At 52.3% G+C, this 22296-nt stretch overlaps 1 protein-coding gene across 1 annotated transcript in view; it reads right to left on the bottom strand.

Annotated features, from left to right (window-relative positions):
- The window catches only part of TSPAN16 (tetraspanin 16), a 15580-nt gene extending 11372 nt beyond the window's left edge, over positions 1-4208 (bottom strand). Inside the window, exons 1-2 of the mRNA XM_046684900.1 lie at positions 4140-4208; positions 2195-2392 (exon numbers count right to left, since the gene is read on the bottom strand). Coding sequence (XP_046540856.1) covers positions 2195-2392; positions 4140-4208 — 267 coding nt within the window. The remainder of the gene's footprint in view (positions 1-2194; positions 2393-4139) is intronic.
- Positions 4209-22296: the final 18088 nt, after the last annotated feature.

Here is a 22296-nt window from a genome sequence, read left to right on the forward strand (position 1 = left end):
GGTGGGGGTGCTGCTCAGCCGCTTCCGGGAGGGGGGGCTACCCCTCCCCTCCCCCCCCCCCCCCCCCCCCGCCCCGCTTCCCCCGCTCCCAGGCCATGTGGCCTCTGCAGTCTGAAAGGACTCACGCCTGGGGCTGCAGGTATTTCTTTCCTGCCTCGCCTTCCAGCAGGTGGTACAGGATACTGGCAGTGCGGTATTCTTAGGAGCCGCTCGCTGGGCGCCCATTTCTCGCCCAGCACTTTCTGGGCGTCCAGGAGGCCTCAGTGGGGATCAGTGGGGACCTCCCGGTGAAGTAAAGGCTGAATGTGCAGACAGCAGGGGCCGGTGGAGAACAGGAGGGACGGTGGGGAGGAGAAGCAGGCCAGGAAACCTCAGACCCGCAAATGGGGGGAGAGGGGATGGGGCTAAAGGGGAGATGCGGGGCCACAGGTCGGTGGGTGCCAGGGGAAAATGCCAACATTGGCTGGCTTCTGTTTCCGCTGACATTCACATGCATGGTGGAAGATAATGGGGCATACGGCAAGCAGAGGGGACGTCTTGAAGTCATCCATGAAGAAGAAACCGCCACCCAACCTGGGCCTCGGTTTCCCCACCCGTACAACGTGGGAGTGGGACCAGCTTAAGGGATCTCAGTGGGCTCTATGGAGCTTCTGGAAGCAAAGTCAGCTCAACTCCCGGCTCCCCTTGCATCTGTTTGCGTCTATGCCTATTATCATTATTGTTGTTGTTATTATTACTAAAATCTGCTTGATAGTTCAGGCTTTGAGTGGCTGGATTGGCCAATGGCTGTGCTTGTCTTGCTTTGACACCGAGAGGCAGGAGAGCACAGTGGATGCACACCTGGGGCTGTCCCCACAGCCCACAAGGGCAAACGTGCCTTTGGGGCTTAGCAGTTGTGGGACCCCAGACGAGTGGCTCATGTACCAGACTGTGAAGATTAATAACATTCCTATCTCTCTGCCTCTGGGTGACTGAGCCGGCCCGAGGACAGATATCCAGGCATCAGCAAGCCCTGTCGGCTCCATCTTCAGAATCTGTCCCAAATCTGCCCACTTCTCACCCGCTCCATGGCCCCACCGTGTCCAGCCATCACTCTGTCCCACCTGGACCAACACAGTCCCTCTGCCCATGTCCCTCCACATGCTGTCCCCCCCACAGCCACCAGAGGGCGCCTGTAAGCACCTGAGTCAGGGCCCTTCTTCTGCCCAGAACACTCTGTGGCTCCCACTGCCATCAAAAGGACTTTGGTTTTGAATGAGGTCTTGGGGGCTCTGAAGGGACAGATGCTGAGGGTAAAGCCGATCAGACTTGGCGATGGGTTGGACGTGGGGTGTGAGAGAGAGGACGCCTGGATTCCTCCAACTTTGACTGTGGGTAAAATAGTGTCCACATCATATTGAAGATAAAATGACATATTGCAGGCACGGGACCTGTCTGATAAATATTTGCTGAACGGATTAATTAAGAAAGAAAACAAGAGATGATGGAGCTTCAGGTGTGTGTGTGGGCTGCTTCTAACAATGAAGGTCATTTGTGCTCTGGGAGACGAGTAGAGAAGATGCTGGTGACAGATGTGGGACAATCCCCTTCAACAGGATTCTAAGGGAAATGGGAATGGGGAACAAGCAGCTGGATTTGGGGGACCTGTGTAGCCAAAGCCGCATGTGAGAATGAGTAAGACGTATAATATCTGTGCCGTGCTGTCTGCACGGTCATGCTGGAAACTTTCACACCCCGTGTACTTGAACATGTACTCGTGCACACAGGGCAACTGCAAGTGTTGTGTTTGTGGGGGACATACACATGGAACAGAGAGCAGTGGAGGACTGGATGGGCCACTCAGTAATGAGGATGGTAGGTCACCTAGCTGGGAAAAAAATAAAATAGAACCAGACCCCTACCTCACACCACACACACAATCAAACTCTGGAGGGCTACAAAGCTAACAGTGAGGAAGCAGAACTTAAAATTATGGGAAGAAAAACTAGGAGAGCATAATGGATGACGCTGGGCAGGGGAGGGGTTTTGAATGAGACACGTCCTAAAGGGAAAGAGGGACACATCTGATGCCATCAAGTGAGATGCCATAAACACTATAAAATAGTGGATGCCGGTGGCCGAGGGCTGCAGCCTCTGCAGTGAGGGCTTTGTATGTGATGAGGGAGTTTGGGGTCCGTGTGCAGATCCAACTTACAAACAGGAGCGTGCCTCTGTTCTCTTTGGTAACCCCATACCACCCAGTGAAGCTGAGCAGGACCGTGATGCAGCCCAACACCAGACACAGGTAGCCAACGTGATGCAGGTGTGCATGGGACAGCCCGAGGACCCTCGTTAGGGCAGCTCCTCTGAACTTGACATAGAAGCCCAGGCCAATGAGGACCACACCAGACACCTTCAGCACAGAAATCAGACAGGGAAAAGTGTCTGTTAGTTACACACGAGCAGAACTCTCCTGGGGGTCGGGGGAGGAGGAGCAAAGGCCAATAAAATCAGCAAAAACATTAAAAAAATGATAATACCCAGAGTGAGTGAGGATGCGGAGAAACATTCTCATACATTGCAGCTAGAAACAAACTTTTGTGGGGGGAGTGGGGAAGGACAGCTTGCAATTCATGTTTAAAACATTAAAGATTTTATGGTAAAAACCTTTACCTAGAAATTCCATTTCTAGATATTCAGACTAAAGAAAATAGTCACCTATGTGCCTCAGTACCAGGATGCCCAGGAATGTTTGTTAAGGACAAAACGTAAGAAATAACCTGAGCAACCAATAATACAGAGTCAGTAGGTAAACCGTGGCACAGCCATGCAACGGGATCCTAGACAGTTGTTTTAAATGATGCTATAGGACAAGGGTTGGCAATTTTTTTTTCTGAAAAGCCCCAGATATTGTGAGCTTTGCAAGCCACAGGTCTCTGTTGAAATGACTCAGCTCTTCTGGTGTAGCTCAAAAGCAGCCAGTCACAATTCCTAAACAAATTTATTTTATTTACCCAGAAGCTTTATCTATATTTCCAAGGCTGTAGGTTGCTGATCCCTATTGCAAGAGAATGTTTATTGATTTGGAAAGAATTTTTTTTAAGATTTTATTTTTCCTTTTCTCCCAAAGCCCCCAAGTACATAGTTGTGTATTTTTAGCTGTGGGTCCTTCTAGTTGTGACATGTGGGACACCGCCTCAGCATGGCCCAATGAGCAGTGCCATGTCTGCATCCAGGGCTCGAACCAGCAAAACCCTGGGCCGCCGAAGCTGAGGGCGCAATCCTAACCACTCGGCCATGGGGCCAGCCCCTGGAAAGATGTTTTTAATGCCTTAATAAGTTTTTGAAAAAGTAGATTGGGGTTGGCCCAGTGGCATAGTGGTTAAGTTTGGTATGCTCTGCTTCAGCGGCCCAGGTTCGGTTCCCGGGTGCAGACCTACACCACTCGACCGTCAGTGGCCATGCTGTGGCGGTGACCCACAAACAAAATAGAGGAAGATTGGCAATAGATGTTATCTCAGGGCGAATCTTCCTCAGCAATATATATATATATATATATATATAAATGTCTGGAAGGATATAATCATGATGCTATTTATTGAGCAATGTGCCCATGACAGGTATAAGCCGTTTAAACGCCCTGTCTCATTTAATTCCCATCAAAATGTTACAATATAGGTAATAAGATGAGGAGGAGGAGCAATATTTGGTATCCTTCTGCTTCGTGCCGGCCTTTCCTTATACTGTTCTGCTATAAGGAGACTTCCTTCTTGAACAATGCACATTCTGGGTTACTTGTATAGTAAGAGAAAAACGTTTTGAAAAATTTAAAGGACCAAGAAAACAACCACTCCCTCCTGTCTTTCCCCCAAACAATTTAGTTTTCTGCAGGATTTGACTGGGAGCTGAGCTCCTCCCCCCCCCCCACCCCGGGGTCCCCCAGATCACACTCCTCTGGCTCCGTTTCAGCAGCTCTGGGTCGATGGAGGTTACGCCTGTTCCCGCGTCCTGCTCCTCGTCTGTCTGCCCTACATCCCTCTTCCCTGGGGACCACAGATCCGGATGCCAATGAATTTGGATCAACTTATTTCTGTCTTCGAGGGAGCCAGCCATGGAGGAAGGGCTGCAAAGCCCCAGGGCCTGGGTTGTGACATACTTACAGCGGTGATGCCATTGAAGAAAGATGATAGCTTCTTGAAGGAAGAATACGGAGGGTGTGTTTCAGCCATGTTGGCCAGACAGGGGTGCCCTGAACGTTTAAGTCAGCATCTTCTTAAGCCTCTGGGCTGCTGCTTCCCAAGGTGGTACAGGTCTGGGGTGGGGGCCACCAAAGCTGACTTGCTCTGTCCCTCCCTCTCCTGACTGCCTGATCGTCTGCCAGGGAGGGGACCCCGTGGCTGCCCCTCCTCAGTCATCAGCCTTTATCACATCACAATCGGATGTGGGAGCAAGGCTCACGGTGTCCAGGAAGCAGGTGCCCCAAACTGCCCTCTACTGGATTCTCACCCGCAAATAGGACCCACCAGGGGTGGAGAAAAGGCTGCGTGGGGACCCTCCAGATGCCCCCCAGGCCCTGTGGGCACAGTGCTCAGCACTGACCACTCATGTGGTTGATCCCGCGCCCCGCCCCCCGCCCACTAGCCTGGGGGCTCCAAGGAGGCAGGGGCCTGGGCTGTCCTATTCATGGCTGTGTTCCCAAAGCCTGGTACACAGTGGGTGCTCAAGCATGAATGAATGAATGAATCAAGAAGCTCTATGAAGCAGGAATCTAGCTACAAACCATTTGATCCCCAAGCCCCTGCCTACACATTAGCCCACTTGGCTCATCTGTCTCACAGGGCTCAGAGAGGCCAAGGTAACTGCCTGGGCCCACACAGGAAGCAGGGTCAAGGCTGGGCTTTGAAGCTCCAAGAGTGACATGAAGATGGCAGCCTGGGACCTCCCACTCCAACCCCAGGAACCCATCCTTTCTCTCTCTGAGGCCTGCCAGGCAAAGCTAGTGAAGCAATCGTCCTTGAGCCCATGTGGCGTTGATCACTGGGCCTTCCTTGATGGGGACAGAGACACAGAGGGCATCTCAGTGGAAAATGTGTACGTGGGCACCGAGAGCCCCCAGGTCTGGCTCCTGAAGCCCCTAGCCCGCATGGTCTCCCCGCCCCCCACCCCGTCCAGGTCCTCCGATCAGCCCTACGGCGGAGTGTGACTGTGTCCAGGTCCCAGAGGGTTCAGGGCTTTCAGAATCTCGTGACCCCCAGGGCCCAGCTCAAAGAAAGAAATACTGTACTTTACACTTGAATTCATTTAAATGTTTGTCCAATTGTCTGCTTCTTGGAACATGTCGAATCAAGCAAGATATTCACGGAGGAGTGACGGTCTCCTCCCTGGACCAAAGGCCACGTTCACAGCTCGGAGTGTGTCCTTGCACGACTTTCTCTAAAAGGTCATTTGAAATAAGGAGCCTCAGAGCCGGGGCCTGAAGGCATGAAAACGGGGCGCAAAGGAGGGCGAGAAAATGGGGGTGCAAGGGAGCATGGGAAAATGCAGGGTGCAAAAGAGGGTGGAGAAAAGGGGGACACCAAGGAGGGGTGGGGATAGAAGCACAGATGCAAAAGAGGGCGGGAAAATGGGCACAAAGGACGGCGGGAAGATGAGGGACAGCAAAGTGCGGGGAGGGTGGGACGCAGAGAGTGGTGTGGACTTGGGGCGCGGTGGCCAGAAGTGGAGCAGCCGGAATAGTAACCGGGGGACCGAGGGCTCTGTCCGCGCGACGGGAGAGGCCCCGCGGCAGCCTCACCCTCGCCAGCCCCACCCCTCCAGCCCCGCCCCCACCGAGGCCCCGCCCCTTGCAGCCCCGCCCCTCCAGCCCCAGCCCCACCCCTCCGCAGCCCCGCCCCTCCAGCCCCGCCCCCACGGCAGCCTCACCCTCGCCGCCCCCGCCCCCGCTGCGGCCCCGCCCCCTCCCCGCCCCTCCAGCCCCGCAGCCCCGCCCGGCTTCACGACAAGGCCGCGGCCCAGGTCCTGGCCTCGCACGCCCCCTGGCGGTCGTCCGCGGAAGCGCGGACCTACGTGCGCCCCGACTCCGGCGTCTCCCGGCCACACACCCCAACTGTGCCTCTGTCCCCGAGAGCCGCCGAGATGGAGGGACAGGCCCCCACCCCGCAAGTCCCCCCAACACACTCTTTGATGCGAAGAGACAGGATTGTGCACGCATCTGGCGAATTACAAATGCAAGACCTCTGGCCAAAAAGCGTGCAGAAAATCAGTGCAATTTGTCAGACACAGTTCAAAGGTTCGAGAAAACAGCGAAAAACTGCTCTTAAAGTGGCGCCGCAGAGCCGTGAGGAGGACGCTGACATACCACTGCAGGAACGAGGGAAGCGCCACTCCCAGTGTTTCCTTAATAACGGGGGTCACGGTGTGTTGAGAGAGGCCCAGTGTATTTCTCCACATTCTCAATCTCCTTCTTTACATTTTAGATGTTTTTAAAAAGCAGGATTTCCAAGAAAATCGAGTGTCTTAAACACACACACATAGACACGGAATTTATGTCAATAGTCCATGTTGGTCTATGAGCTGCCCTTCTTAAATTCCTGTATTTGTCATCAACTGGGACACCAGAGGCTCAGGAGACAGGTTCATCTGGCCGACTGTTCATGGAAAATTTGCAGCCTTGATATATTTGTGTGTTTAGGCCCCAGAAAACCTGGATCCACCCCTGACAAGCGGGCACTTTGTGGTTTAAGGTATTTTGGTAACAATCTTTGGGGAAGGCAGTGACAAATCCTAATCCACCATCTACCAGGAAGGTCTGGAGTGCAGGAAAGAAAGGCGACTGTCCATGCTGAGGCTGGTCGACTTCTTTGACGTCACTCACTCGCTCTGGCGTTCCCAGGCCACTGGCTTCAGCCCTCGATGGGGATGGGCACACAGGTGTCGCCAGGTTGTGGCAGCATGGGCTGAAATCTTTGGCGAGACAGTAGAGGATCATAGTGACAATCATTGCTGCCAACTGAAAAGGAAGCAGGCAGCATTTCCTCTGTTAGGGATTTTTTTTGTTTGGCTGGGTGGTTTGTAAAGTCCCATTTGTTTTATCTTTTTCACATTCTGATCTATTTTTGAGGCTTTGTGCTCTGAGTGCTGAGGGTTTGTGGGTTAAGGGGCGACAGGGAGGCCCCTGTCTTGTAGGGACACTGACTGTTCTCTTCAGGCCTTCTTGCTTGCCACATAAAAATCTGAAATTTCTACCTCTTCGGCCATGCAGGGTCTTAGCTTCTGGAAAGGAGAGGCATAAATTAAGGAGTACCAAGAGATACTAGATGGCTATTCAAAGTACTCAGCCACAAAGTACTGCCAGACAGCAATGAGCCAGACAGAGCAGAGCGTCTCAACCCCGTAGGGCTGGGAGCCCAGGGGGGTCCTGGCGAGGGCTCAGGCAGAAGCACCCGCCAGACCACTGGGTGCAGGTGACACTCCTCGAGGGGACTCCTGTTTTTGTCAGCACACGAGTCTTGGGTTGCGATGTCCTCTCTTGATGTGGCACCTGGTCCCGGGGTGACCAAGGCTTTCTCCGTCCCGAATTCCTCAAGTGTCTCAAACACACTGAAAAGCTCATAAATAACTTCCAGGGATTTCACACCTTCCGTGTCTCAGGGAGGATCTGTAACTGCAGCAAACGGGCTATTTAAAGCGCGTGGGGAGCATTCCCCCTTCTAGCAATTTCTGTGATGGGTTTATTCAAACACGTATAGACCAAGAGTCAAGAAGAAGCTTTCTCTGGAAAGGACAGGAAATTCTGACACAGGCTACAGCATGGGTGAACTTTGAAAATATCATGCCGAGTGAAATCAGCAAGTGTACTCGTCAGCAAGGGCTGTGTAACAAAGTACCCCAACCGGGTGGCTTCAGCAACAGAATTTATCTCTCACTGTTCTGGAAGCTAAAATTCTGAGATCGAGATGTGGGCAGGGCTGGTTTATCCTGAGGCCTCTCTCCTTGGCTTGTGGGTGGCCATCTTCTCCCTGTGTCCTCACTTGGTCATCCCTCTGTGCATGTCTGTGTCCTAACCCCCTCTTGTTATATGGACACTAGTCCTATTGGATTAGAGCCCACCCTAATGACCTTATTTAACTTAATTATCTCTTTAAAAGTCTGTCTCCAGTGGCCGGCCCAGTGGCATAGCAGTTAAGTTCACCTGCTCTGCTTCAGCGGCCTGGGGTTCACAGGTTTGAATCCCAGGCGCAGACCTAGCACCGCCCATCAAGCCATGCTGTGGTGCTATCCCAATAAAACAGAGGAAGATTGGAACAGATGTTAGCTCAGTCCAATCTTCTTCACCAAAAAAAAGAAATAAAAAGTGTATCTCCAAATACAGTCACATTCTGAGGTCCTGGGGGTGAGGACTTCAACATATAAGTTTGCGGACACAATTCAGCCCATAACAGCCAGTCACAAAAAGACAAATACTGTCCGATTTCACTCATAGGAGTTCCCTAGAGGAGTCACATCCACAGAGACAGGAAGGAGGATGGTGGGGGCCACGGGCTGGGGGAGTTAGCATTTAATGGGGACAGAGCTTCAGTTGGGGAAGATGAGAACGTTCTGGAGACGGATGGTGGGGATGGCGGCACAGCAATATGAATGTGCTTCATGCCACTGAACCGGACACTTGAAGATGGTAAATTTTATGAGTAGCAGGAACAGAGGCCTCCTGGTGGGAACAGAGGGAGCTGAGTGGGCTCAGCACCAGTGCCATCCTTGCAGCTCCTGTGGAATGTCACCTCCAGCACCGATCACGTGGGGCCGCATAGTGGGAGGAATATGCCCCCCCCCCAAATTCACGTCCACGGGGAGCCTCAGATCGTGGCCTCCTTTGGAAACGGAATCATGGCAGACGCGGTTAGTTAAGGAGCTTGAGAGGAAATCATCTGGATTGAGGTTGGGCCCTAAAGCCGCTGCCTGGGTGTCCTTGTAAGAGAAAGGACAGGGAGATTAGGACACAGAAAGAGAACAGACGCCCATGTGGAGGCGGACGCAGAGATTGGGGTGATGCGGCCACAAGCCGAGGAACGCCAGAAGCCGCCAGAAGCTGGAGGAAGCGTCCTCCCCTCGAGCTTTCGGAGGGAGTGTGGCCCCGCTGCCACCTTGATTTCAGACTTCCGGCCTCCAGAACGTGAGAGAATAAATTTGTTTTGTTTTAAGCCCGCAGCTCGCGGTCATTTACTAGCAGCCCTGGGAAATTAACACACGCGGGAGGGGCTGGGGGCGGGGCAGAGAGTGGAGCTGCCTGTTGCGGGACAACCACGAGGACAGGGAGAAAGGTCCGCGTTCTGGGAGGGGTCCTTTCTTTCTTTCTTTTTGTTTTTTTTGTTTTTTTTTTTTTTTGAGGAAGATTAGCCCTGAGCTAACATTTGCTGCCAATCCTCCTCTTTTTGCTGAGGAAGACTGGCCCTGAGCTAACATCTGTGCCCATCTTCCTCTACTTTATATGTGGGACGCCTACCACAGCATGGCTTGCCGAGCGGTGCCATGTCTGCACCCGGCACCCAACCGGTAAACCCCAGGCCGCCAAAGCAGAATGTGCGCACTTAACCGCTGAGCCACCAGGCCAGCCTGAGGGGGTCCTTTCTTAAGACCAAGATGCCGTTCAGATCTGGCTAGTCGCTTTGGCTTTGAAAAAATTAAAACATTTTCAAAGGAACATCTGGATTTGGGGTTTCACTTGGAAAATCCAGAGATGCGGCCATCCTTGCACTGCTCTCCTTCCCAGTGACCACATGTGGCTGAGCCGAGTGACTGCTGTCCGCTTCCTGGAGGGGTTGTGGGGTCACTTTCCAGTTCACAGGTATGCCCCCACCTCCCTTGAACTTGCCCGCCACGTAGGCCTTTGAGTTGCGGCCCCACAGACAAGACGACCTCCGGACTGGGACGTCCGATGGGTGTCCCCGCAGAGAAGGAGGGCCGGGCTGCAGCTAGTAGAAGGGGAGAGTCCGAAAGGCCCACAATTAGATAGTCCGGGTGACTAGAATTGCCTTCGCTGGAGAGGAGATGGAGGGTGGGATCCAGTCACCATTAAGATCATTCAAAACCCAACCGCTTTGCACCACCTTCTGGGGCCAGCCCCTGTCATCGCCCACCTGGACCAACACAGTCACCTCCTCCCTGTTCTCCTGGCTCCTGCCCCCAGCCCCTACAGACTGTTTCTCTCACAGCCACCAGAGGGCGCCTGTCAGCCCCTGCATCATTTAGGTCCATCCTCTGTTTAGAATCCTCCATGGCTCCCACCTTCCTCAGCACAAAAACGAAAGTTGTCCCTGAGACCCACAAGGCCTTGCACAATCTGCCCGTCACTTCCCTGCCTTCCCCTCCTCCCATCCTCTCCCTCCATCACTCTGTTCCTGCCACACCATCCTCCTTGCCGCTTCTCAAACACACTGGGCTCCTGCCTGTCCTCTGTCCCTTTGTGCTTTTCCAGGTTCCATCTGCTTGTCACTGTGTTCCTGCTTCTAGCAAGCCAGTCATCAGAAGACAGACCCGCAGGCAGGCCAGGGTGCTGAGATTCAAAACCGAGGGTCATTCACCAGCCGAACAGAAAGTTAGGCAGGGATGGACATGCTGGCCCCACTTCTTTTTGTCAACAGTCTCTGAAATTTTGCAGGGCCCTGTCTGCAGCCTGTAGCAGGCCAAGAGATAGATTCGTACCTTCCACGAAGAAGGCAAAGCCATTAAAATCAGCATAGCTGTTGAAACCATAGCGTTTCTTCCCAAAAAAGACGAAGACGTAGTTGTGAACTTGAACTGCCAAACTTTGCTGGACTGACTCAGCAGCTAGGGGTGTTGACTCTGGGGCTGCCCCCTTGAACAACTGTAGGGGGCGCTACTCCTGTAGAAAACAAGAGAAATGGCACCTCCTGGAGCTTTCAGGCCTTCCCCCAGACACTCCCCTCTCACGGCAGGTGGATGGGTTGATCTTGTCTTCTTCTGGAAGTCCCTGGAAACCTGTCCCTGGGGAATTAAAATGTGAGGTTGAGCAGGATGTAAGTTGGTACAACTGAGAGGAAGGCAGTTTGGCACCAGGTGTGGAAGTCAGTGCCCGCCAGCACTTCACCTTTCAATCTCCATCTCTCCTAAGGAAACCGCAAACTGTGGCTCTAGAGCTGTTCACTGCACCGTCACTTACAAACGTGGAAACGGGAAAGCAAACTAAATGTTGTCGACTTAAAAAGCAAATTTGCGTGTTATTTTATCTCAAAATGAGTTTATCCGGGAATACCCAAAAGAATTGGATTGCGGGACACACACGCTATTGGGAACCATAGGCAAACCCAGAAAACAAAGCAGGGGAGCTGCTTTTATAGAAAAAAGGGGGAGTGGGAGGGGCCGTTCTAAATGAAAGCTCATTGGAGGGAAGTAACAGCTCAGGGTGGAAATGGCTTCTCATTGGCTGAGCTGTGGTGTTTCTCATTGGCTGAGCTGTGGTGTTTCTCATTGGCTGGGCTGTGGTGTTTCTCATTGGCTGAGCTGTGGCATTTCTCATTGGCTGGGCTGTTTCCGGGTGGGGAGAGAAATCTTCCTCCCCTGGTAGAGTGGTTTTACTCCCCGTGGATGATGCAAGCTCGGTCTCCTGTTTGGTGTAGTTGACGATGTGTCACAGGGCGTGAGAGCTCCCCCTACAGGCCTTCCCGGCTCCAGTTAGTTAAGGTTTCTTTCATCAGTTTCTATGACGTCCATCAACAGGGGCGTGGTTACCACTGGTGGTTAAAAAAAGAGACTGTGTTAATTCTAATGTTATTTCTGGGGAACAGAACCTGTTGTGTGACACCGAGGAACCTTAAATGCATATTACAAAGTGAAAGAAGCCAGTCTGAAGAGGCTGTGTACTGTATGACTCCAACCATGTGACATTCTGGAAAAGGCAAAACTATAAAATCTATAGAGACGAGAAAAAAGATCAGTGTTTACCAGGGATTCAGGGCAGCGGGGAAGGAGGAGCAGGTGGAGCACAGAGGATTTTTAGGGCAGCGAAACTGTTCCGTATGATTCCGTGATGCCGGATACAGGACTTTATGCATTTGTCAAAACCTGTAGAATTTTAGATCACCAAAAGTGAGCCCTAATGTAAGTAAGAACTTCAGTTAATGATAACGTCTCAGTATTGGTTCATCAGTTGTACCAAATTTGTCACATCAACGCAAGATATTAAAAATAGGGCAAACTGTGCGGGGGGTGGGGGGGATATGTGGGAAGACTCTATACTCTCCACTCAGTTTCTCTGTAAGCCTAAAACTTTAAAAAATAAGCTCTATTAATTTTTTTTTATTTTATTTTTCCTTTTTCTCCCAAAGCCCCCAGGTACAAAGTTGTGTATTTTCAGTTGTGGATCCTTCTAGTTGTGGTATGTGGGACGCCACCTCAGCATGGCCTGATGAGCAGTGCCATGTCCACACCCAGGATCTGAACCGGCGAAACCCTGGGCCAGCAAAGCGGAGCGCGCGAACTTAACCACTCGGCCGTGGAGCCCACACCTCTACTAATTTTTTTTTGAAAACTTAGGGATGGCTTCTATTTTTTGCTCCAAACTCATCGGCACTGTTTTGACATTTAAGTTACTTTTTAAATCTTTTCTTAGTGAGGAAATATAGCATAAATACAGAAAACTCTGTAAGACGCATATGCCTGATAAAATGAATTGTGACAAAGCGGACAACATTGTCAGCACGTTTCGCAATTTTATATAAATAATATAGTACTATAGCTGTGATTTTTATCACTTGCTGGGAAGGCAGTGTGGGGTGTTTGTGGGAATCAATAAAAGAAACTTTTGGGATCAGCCCCGTGGCTGAGGGGTTAAGTTCACGTGCTCCGCTTCAGCAGCCCAGGGTTTGCCGTTTTGGATCCTGGGTGTGGACCTACACACTGATCATCAAGCCATGCTGTGGTGCATCCCACATAAAAGAGGAAGACTGGCACAGATGGTAGCTCAGCGACAATCTTCCACAAGGGGAAAGAGGAAGATTGGTAAAAGATGTTAGCTCAGGGCCAATCTTCCTCACCAAAAAAAAGAAAGAAAGAAAGGACGAAAGGAAGGAAGAAAGGAAGAAAGGAAGCAAGAAAGCAAGCAAGCAAGCAAGAAAGCAAGAAAATGGAGGGATGTTATGATTTTTGTAAAAGGGCACCCAGGGGAATCGGAGGATAGACGCCCACCCTGAATGGCCATCTTCAGCCGTGGCCTCTGCAACGATGCTCCTTGCTGAGCCTGGCGGGGAAATTGGAAACCACGACCTCATCTTGGACGACGCAAGCGAGAGAGAATTTGCGGAAACACAAAACAGCTCTGACCTGAAACTTGGCCGGGACCTGAGGGGTCATGGAAAACAATCCCGCCCGGCACAGGAATTTCCTTTGCAGGCTGCGATCAGCCTGTTTTCTGTGCTTGGCTCTTAAAAGATCTGAGAGAGCTGGTGTATGCATTCCTTGGAGCCCTTGCTCCACGCCATGTGCTTCACAAATGGGCTGGAACCTTCCCTCCAGTCCTTCAAAGGAGGCACTGTTGTTACACCCATTTTACAGAAGAGAAACCAGAGGTGCGCCGGGGGAAGGTTCATGCCCCAGACCACTCTGCTAAGATCTGAAGGCTGGTCTTCCGAGGCCAAAGTCAGGGCTTGTTTCTGATGGGTGGCATTTGCCCATTCACTAATTAGTTCAATTTTTCACTCAACCAACACCCACTGAGAGCCCAGGGTGCGCCAACCGCTGTGCCAAACAAGACAGACACAGCCCCTGCCATCCTGAACTCAGATATTTTAAGGACCCGCATGTGTAAAGAGCCAATTACAATATTAGACCTGGCTTCTTTCTGAGAACATCGGGTGACGGGGATCTCACTACCTGGCAAAAGAATTTCTTCCATTATGGGTGGACTCCAGTCTGATCCCCTTATTCCTTGGCTTGGGAAGTGCTCAGCCTTCCATGAGGCAAAGGGGACTCTGAACCCACAGCTGTCCCATTCGGAAGTCCTCTACGCCATCAGCTCCCCATCCTGGGCTCAGCTCACGGTAGCCTGTGGCCCGTTGCCCTTGGCCCTTCTAATCCCCGGGGACCGGAGAGGCAGCCCCTGACGCTTTCATGTGTGTCATATGGGCAGAGGGAGCCGCCGGCGCCAACGTCTAGCTTCATTATTGAAAAACAAAATGAAATCTGGCCAGTTTTCATCACAAAATTAGCCTGTGCTCTGACTCCACTCGTATGAGCTGTCTAGAACAGGCGAGGTCACAGAGACAGAAGGCAGAGTAAAGGTCACTGGGGCGGGAATAGGAGGGCGCGGAGTTCTTGCTAAACGGGCGCGGAATTTCTGCCTGGGGCGACGAAAAATTTTGGAAATGGATGGGGGTGACGGTTGCGCGACATTGTGGATATACTTAACGCCACTGATCCGTACACTTAAAAATAGTTAAAACGGCAAATTTTGTGTTAGATCTATTTTATCACAATTCAAAAGAGCATATAAAAAGTAACCCATGCTTAGTGTTAAAACATCTAAATGGTGTAAAAATTGATAGCAACTGAAAGGGAGTCCCCTTTAACCCCACATAGTCCTCCAGAGTTTTCTACCTTATATTAACCTTTATAACTTATTATTATGATTTTTAACAATCTGGGTCCTCCATGCCCCGCCCACACACACAATTGCAAGGATTCCTGTCTGCTTTGTTCGCTGCATGTCTTCAGGGCCTGGTACACAGTAGGAGCTCAATGAAGACCCATTGACTCTTTATTCAAGTTTCAACGAAATGAGAAAACTGTGTGTCTGGAGTCTGGAAATCTGGGTGGCAGCCCTGGCTGTGCCCCTCGCCGGCTGTGGGATCCTGCTCCGTCGCTTGGCCTCAGTTTACCTGAGTGTCGCCTGAGAAATGGGCTCAAGAAGTCTTTCCACGTGAAGATGTGGAGAAACTGATACCCTCATAGACCGCTGGTGGGAATGCACAACGGGGCAGCCGCTATGGAAAATGACCTGGCAGGTCCCCAAAAGGTTAAATGCAGACTTACCATATGAACCATCTCGATAGGCACCCACGAGAGATGAAAACACATGTCCACACAGATACTTGTTCTCGAACATTCAGAGCAGCACTACTCACAACAGCCAAAAGGTGGAAACAACCCAGATGTCCGTCGATGGAAGAACCAGTAAACAAATTGTGGTATAGCCATACAATGGAATATTATTCAGCCACGAGGAGGAACGAAGTTCTGACACAGGCTACAACGAGGATGAAGCTTGAAAACATTACGCTGAGAGTTTGTGTGGCTTTTTAAAATTTGTGTGTTTTTTTTTTGGTGAGGAAGATTGGCCCCGGGCTAACATCTGTTGCCAATCCTGCTCTTTTTGCTTAAGGAAGACTGTCACTGAGCTCACATCCGTGCCCATCTTCCTCTATTTTGTATGTGGGACACCTCCACAGCATGGCTTGGTAAACGGTGGTAGATCCATGCCCGAATCCAAACCTGTGAACCCAGGGCCACAAAAGCAGAGCACGCGAACTCAAACCACCACACCACCGGGCCTGCCCCAAGTTTGTTTTTTTTCTTTTTGAGGTAGTGAAAATGTTTTACAGCTGACAGTGATAAAGGTGGCACAGATCTGCAAATATGCTAAAACCCGTTGGACTGCACACTTTATACGTGGCATTATACAGCACGTGAATTGTGTCTCAATAAAGGTATTTTGTATTTTTTCTTAAAAAAAAGAGCAGTCTTTGCTTCTGAGCTGGGGGAGAGGAGACCCCGCAGGCCGGGACTCCTCTGGGAGTCACTCTGGGAGACTGAGGAGGGAAGAGACCAGAAGAAATCCCGAAGGCTGAGGTCAGCCCACCCTGGCCCCGAACCAGGAACCATTTCCTTTGTGGCCTTGAAGAAAAAGCTGTGACCTTACTTTGTGGCCTGAAACCACAGACGAGGTTCCTGTTGTGGGATCACCCCTCCCACGTCGGAAGGTCGTCCTCACGGGCTTTTGGGGAAGCCAGTGGCTTCTGTCGCTTTGAGGTCTGGCCCTGACCCCTCTCCTCTCTCATCACTCTCGCTGGCCTGTGAACCCCAGTCCCCTGGGACCCTCTTCTTTACCCAAACTGCCTTCTGGACCCCGACATGGCTACGTATTAACTGGCCCCCACTTTAACTCAGTCACCTCTTTAGTGCTCTGTCTCCAAATACAGTCCCATTCTGAGGGCCTGGGGGTGATGACTTCCACACACGAATTTTGGGGGGGACACAATTCAGCCCGTGGAAGGAGGTGAAGCCGGGAAGGGAAGGCAGCTGGTAAAGGGGGTCCTCGGGCAGGTGACCCTCCCGGGCAGCTGGGGGCTCAGTCCTGCTGGGGGCCTCTGGGAGACAGGGTGGGACATGCCTTCATCATCTCACCTGTGGGCAGGGGAGCTGGGGTATTTACCCACCACCCCCAGCAGCCATGGGCTCAGGGCTGCCCCCAGGGGGCGTTAATTCTTGGCACCTCTCCCTGGCTCTGTGCAGCCTCCAGAGAAAACCATCTGACAAAGGTGTCCGGATGTTGGAATGGAGCCTGCGAGGATCTCAACGGCAAGGTCGGAGTCTACCGCACTCCTATTCATCCCTCAGCTTTCTGAGTCACCTCCGCAGGGAGCCCTCCTTGCTTTTTCCACCTGTTTTTGTGTGTGTGTGTGTGTGTTTGCTGAGGAAGATTAGTCCTGAGCTAACATCAGTGTCAGTCTTCCTCTATTTTATATGTGGTCACTGCCACAGCACAGCTGATGAGTGGAGTAGGCCCATGCCTGGGAACCGAACCCGCGAACCCAGACTGCCGAAGTGGAGCAGGTGAACTTAACCACTATGCCATGGGGCTGGCCCTCTCCACCATTTTTGTACATGCTCATCAAACCCAGGCCTGTCTGATCCCAGAATCTGAGTCCTTAATCCTGTGCCACAATTGTCCCCAAGGTCACATCAGGGGACACGTGACCACTTCTCTGAGTCTTGGCTTCCTCCTCTGGGAAACGGGAGTGATGGGCCAGTGAGAGAAGGCAGCCGGGCTAGGTTCATGGCACAGGGCTGCTCGTGGCCAGGAGTGCCTGTGTGGGACCCAGGACAATTTGCTGCCCACTGCAAGGTCTCCCTTCTGCCTCGGGGGAGTGACAAGCAGGATGGTTATGAGCTCAGGGCCAGACTCCCACAGGACTGAGTTCAAATCCCAGCTTTGCCACTTACCTGCTGTGTGGCCTTCAAAAGGTGACCTCACCTCTCTGGGCCTTAGTTTGAACAACTACTTTGTAGCAGTCTCTGTTCTAGGAATGGGGACCCAGAGGTGAGCAAGTCAGATGAGCATCCCTTCCCGCCTGGAGCTGACATCCTCGTGGTTGCCATGGTGATGAGGGAGCTCGGGGGAGACGATAAACAGATGTGTAATAAAATATAAAATGTCAAGTGGAGGGATGTGCCACGAAAAAAAATAAAACAGAGGTAAGGGAGCACCATGCTCTACCAGGGGGTGGGGGAAGACAGATCCAGGGACATGACCTTGAGGTAGAGACCTGAAAGAGGAGGCGAGGGAGGAGCCCTGTGGATACCTGAGGGAAAAGCATTCCAGGCAGAGGGAAGAGCCAGTGCAAAGGCCCTGGGGCTGAATGGCGTGTGGAACAAGGAGGCTGGTGTGGCTGTAGCTGAGGGAGTGAGGAGGAGAGCGGGAGGAGGTGAGGGCAGGGAGGGGACGAGGCAGATCGTGCAGGCAGGCCCTCGTGGGCTTCGGGGATGACTTTGGTTTTTACCCCGAGTGAGGTGGGAGCCATGGAGGGTTCTGAGCAGAGGAGGGACATGTACTGACTCAGGTGCTCCCAGGCGCCCGCTGGCGGCTGCAGGAGGGGCAGCATGTGAGAGGTGAGGGCAGGAGGTTGGGGGCAGGGCAGAGGTGACAGCGGGGCCAACTGTGCAATGAAAGAGGTTGGCCCAGGGTGGGGGCTGAAACATGGTTGATTGATCTGATACACGGTCAATTACAGGCGCCATCATCCCCCCCAGCTGTCCCCACAGCCTGCTCTCCTGGCTACAGAAAACTTCCAATGACATTATCACGAGCTTGTGGCTTTCACCCAGCACCGATCGAGCAGCCCAGTGGTTAAGTTCAGCTCACTCTGCTGTGGTGGCCTGGGTTCGCAGGTTCAGATCCTGGGTGTGGACCTACACCACTCATCAGCCATGCTGTGGTGGTGACCCACATATAAAGTGGAGGAAGATTGGCACAGATGGTAGCTTAGGGCAAAGCTTCCTCAAGCAAAAAAAGAGGAAGATTGGCAATAGATGTTAGCTCAGGGCAAATCTTCCTCAGCAAAAAAAAAAATAAAATAAAAGGATGAACCTAAAAAAAACCCCCTCTGTACTCCAGTCAAATAAACGCCACCCAATTTCCTGAATGTCCCTCCTCTGGGCTTCTGCTCATGCCATTCCCACTGCCTGGAAGGCCGTTCACTACCTGACTCCAGCACAGACTTTAGGTCTCAGCTTGGATGCCCCATCTTGTGAGAAGCCCTCCAGCTGTGTTAGACATTGCCTCAGGGGTCCCCCCATGACGGCCGTGATTACTGGGTCATCATTGTCTGCTGTTCTGCCAGTCGGCTCCAAAACTCAGAAACACCCGCAAACTCTGGGGTGTTGCCCCTTTGTTGCCAGCCCTTCCCCCCCAGCCTCAGGCCAACGCTGATCTGCTCTCCCACACTAGAGCTCTGTCTTTCTGAGAACGTCGTATAAATGCAGCCATACAATATGTCGCCTTTAGGGTCTGGCCTCTTTCACTGCGTCTGAGCATAAAGCATTGTATCAACAGTTTGTTCTTATTTGTCGCTGAAGAATATTCCATTGTACGGATGGAAGATGGACCTGAGTTTGTTCCACATTCGCCCATCGAAGGACAATTGGATTGTTTCCAGCTATTGGTGATTATGAATAAAACTGCCAGGAACGTCCCGTGCAGGCTTTTACATGGACATAAATTTCCATTTCTAAATACAGCAGTGGGATCGCTGGGGCGGACGGTGGCTGCACGTTTATTGTGTTAAGAGCCCCCCGACTCTTTCCCAGAGCAGCTGCACCATTTCGCGTTCCCGCCTGCAGCCTCTGAGAGCTCCAGTTTCTCCTCATCCTCGTCAGCACTGGGCATCGTCAGTGTTTTTCGTTTAAGCATCTTAAGAGGCATGGAAAGCCTTTTAAGGCTGACGTTGGGAGCCGAGGTGCAGGATTTGACCCTGAGCGTCTAACCACTGTGTGGTGTGCCCCCTTTCTTGGCAGAGCTGGTTTCTAAAAATAAAAGGAGATGCTGGTGTCAACTTATAAGGCAAATTTGCCCCGCATTTTGCCCTTAAAATGAGTTTATTTAGGAAGAGCCAGAAGAATTGCAATTCGGATGTGCATGCTACAGCGAACCACAGGCAAATCCAGAAAACAAAGAGAAGGAGTTGTTTTTATAGAGGAAAAGGAGGAGGATGGAGGGTTGTTCTAAAGGAAACCACCCTGCAGGAAAGTAACAGCTCAGGGCAGCAACGGCTTCTCATTGGCTGAGCTGTGGCATTTCTCATTGGCTGAGCTGCGGTGTTTCTCATTGGCTGAGCTGCTGCATTTCTCATTGGCTGGGCTGTGGTGTTTCTCATTGGCTGGGCTGCAGCATTTCTCATTGGCTGGGCTGTGGTGTTTCTCATTGGCTGGGCTGCAGCATTTCTCATTGGCTGAGCTGTGGTGTTTCTCATTGGCTGAGCTGCAGTGATTCTCATTGGCTGAGCTGTGGTGTTTCTCATTGGCTGAGCTGTTGCCGGGTGGGGAGAGAAATCTTCCCTCGGTAGTAAAGTCGTTTTACTTGCTATGGAAGATGAACCCCATCCTCTCTTCCCTGGAGTATCGATGACGTGTGATAGGGTGTGAGAGCTCCCCCTCCAGGGCTCCCGACCCCAACTTAGTTAAGGCTTCTTTTCTTAATTTCCACAAGTTTGTAATTTTGAACCATCCAGCCAATCTGTCCTTCATCTGACATTTACCTAAGGACCCTCCTGCTAGTGATGGACATGAGAACTGGATTTTCCTGGAACAAACCAGAGGGTGCCCCTGCCCCACTCCGCACCCCTCCATGGCTCCCCACTGCCTTCAGGGCTACACCCGGGCCCCCACAGAGGCCCTGCAGGACCTGGCCTGGTGAACCCAGCACCCGCCAGTCTCACCCTCTCCTCGCTGCCCTCCACACAAGAGACCTCTACTTCTGGCCATCTTTGCTTTGCTGGTCCCTCTGCCTGGAACGCCCTCCCTCTCTGACTCAGCCTGGCCATCACCCACCTGAACTTCACATCTCAGCTCTGATATCACCTCCTTCCAGAAGCCCCCATGCCTGACATACGGCAGGCGCTCAATAAATGCTGATGGAATGAATGAATGAATGAATGAGGCAGGAAAGGAGAGCGACCTGGCTTACGGGGCTGACAAGGGGGTCTGTAGGGCCCAGGGAGGAGCATGGCTTCCTCCTGGGGCAATAGGGAGCCACAGCAGGCTTTCAGCAGGGGAAAGGCATGCTGGAAAATTTCTCATATTTGCAGGGGCACCTTTTTGTGCTGTGGAAATTAGTAAAAGAAACCTGAACTAAGCTGGCAACAGGAAGGCCTGCACAGGGAGCGGTCACGCCCCACCACACATCCTCCATTACACCAAATGGCAAGAGAGGACTCGCACCTTCCACTGGAGGTGAAACTCCTTTACTACCGAAGGAAGACTTCTCTCCCCACCCAGCAACAGCCCAGCCAATGAGAAGCCACTGCCGCCCTGCGCTGTTACTTCCCTCCAATGAGCTTTCCTTTAGAACGGCCCCTCCCTCCACCCCCTTCTCTCTATAAAAGCCCTGCCCCTCCTTTCTTTCTGGATTTGCCTGTGGTTTTCCATGGCGTGCACTTCCTGAGCTGCGATTCTTTGGCTGTTCCTAAATAAACTCATTTTGATAAAATAGGCAAATTTTCTTTTCTCTTCTTTTCTTTTTTTTGGTGAGGAAGATGGACCCTGACCTAACATCTGTTGCCAATTTTCCTTTTTTTTCTCCCCAAAGGCCCCGGGTACATAGTTGTATATTCTAGTTGTAGGTCCTTCTAGCTGTGGCATGCGGGATGTCACCTCAGTGTGGCCTGATGAGCAGTGCCGTGTACGGGCCCAGGATCCCAACTGGCAAAACCCTGGGCCTCCAAAGCAGAGCACGCGACCTTAACCACTCGGCTGGGGGCCAGCCCCAAATTTTCTTTTGAAGCTGACAGTGCCCGGGGCCCTATGGTGGGAAGTCTGTAGGCGCATAAAATAAACCACATCAGGTGGTGCAGGAAAGCCGTCACAGACCCGCTCGATTGGGACAAAGTCACTGACATAGTTTTGTTGTAATGGCATTTGTGCCTCTTTCCTAACACACCCCCTGGCGAGCCTCGCGCCAGGGCTAACGCCTGCGACCGTGACACGCAGGACTGAGTGAGGGGGATGCATTGTCCCCTCCAAGTCCCTGGACCCCCCGAATTCTAGTCGCAAACACCTCGGGTGTCTGGGAACCCGGGTGAAAACCCTGGACTTTGGGATGCGGCGACAGCACCCGGAAAACGAGCAAAATTGACAAAGGTGTCACCGACGGGGAGAAGGAATGACTTCCAGGGACGACGGACAACGTCCAGACAGACAAGCCTCCGGGGCTGAGCCATCTGTTCAAAGAAAAACAGGAAGCCAGTGGCCTGCCCTGCGGCCCCTCCGGGTCCCGCCTTTGTCTTTGTGACTTAAACTCCCAAAGGCAGCCTGGACCCCCCGCCGCTCCCGCTTCCTTCCCCGGCTCCGGAAGCCACAGGAGCAACAATCTGCCAGGACCCCTGTGTTCTCTGCTCTCCTGACACCGCGCTGCCCCATCGCGGCCTCAGGGGGCACCATCCCCGCTTGACGGATGAGGAAACTGAGGTTCAGAGAGGCCCCCAGCCCCCCAGCCTGGCTGCGGCATCTGAAGCACCAGGGGGAAGGTTTCCTTGAACACGACTGACCCAGGTTCAAGGCCTGCCACTCGAAGGTCGTGTGACTGGAGCCTGGCGGCTGTTCCTCTCTCAGCCTCGGTTTCCCCTCCGGGAGGTCGACGACCTGTGGGGTTAGCTGGAGCCTGCACACAGGAGGTGCTCAGGAGATGCTTGTGGACTGGATGTCCCTTCCTTCCTCTCCCCCTACCTGAGTACCCTCCCCATTCACCTGTCCTTGTGGCCAGAAGGTACCCTGCCCGTGGGCAGGAGAGCTGGGGGCAGGGCGAGTGGCCTGGGC

This window comes from Equus quagga, chromosome 14 (genome assembly GCF_021613505.1).
Source record: "Equus quagga isolate Etosha38 chromosome 14, UCLA_HA_Equagga_1.0, whole genome shotgun sequence".
Lineage (NCBI taxonomy): Eukaryota > Metazoa > Chordata > Mammalia > Perissodactyla > Equidae > Equus > Equus quagga.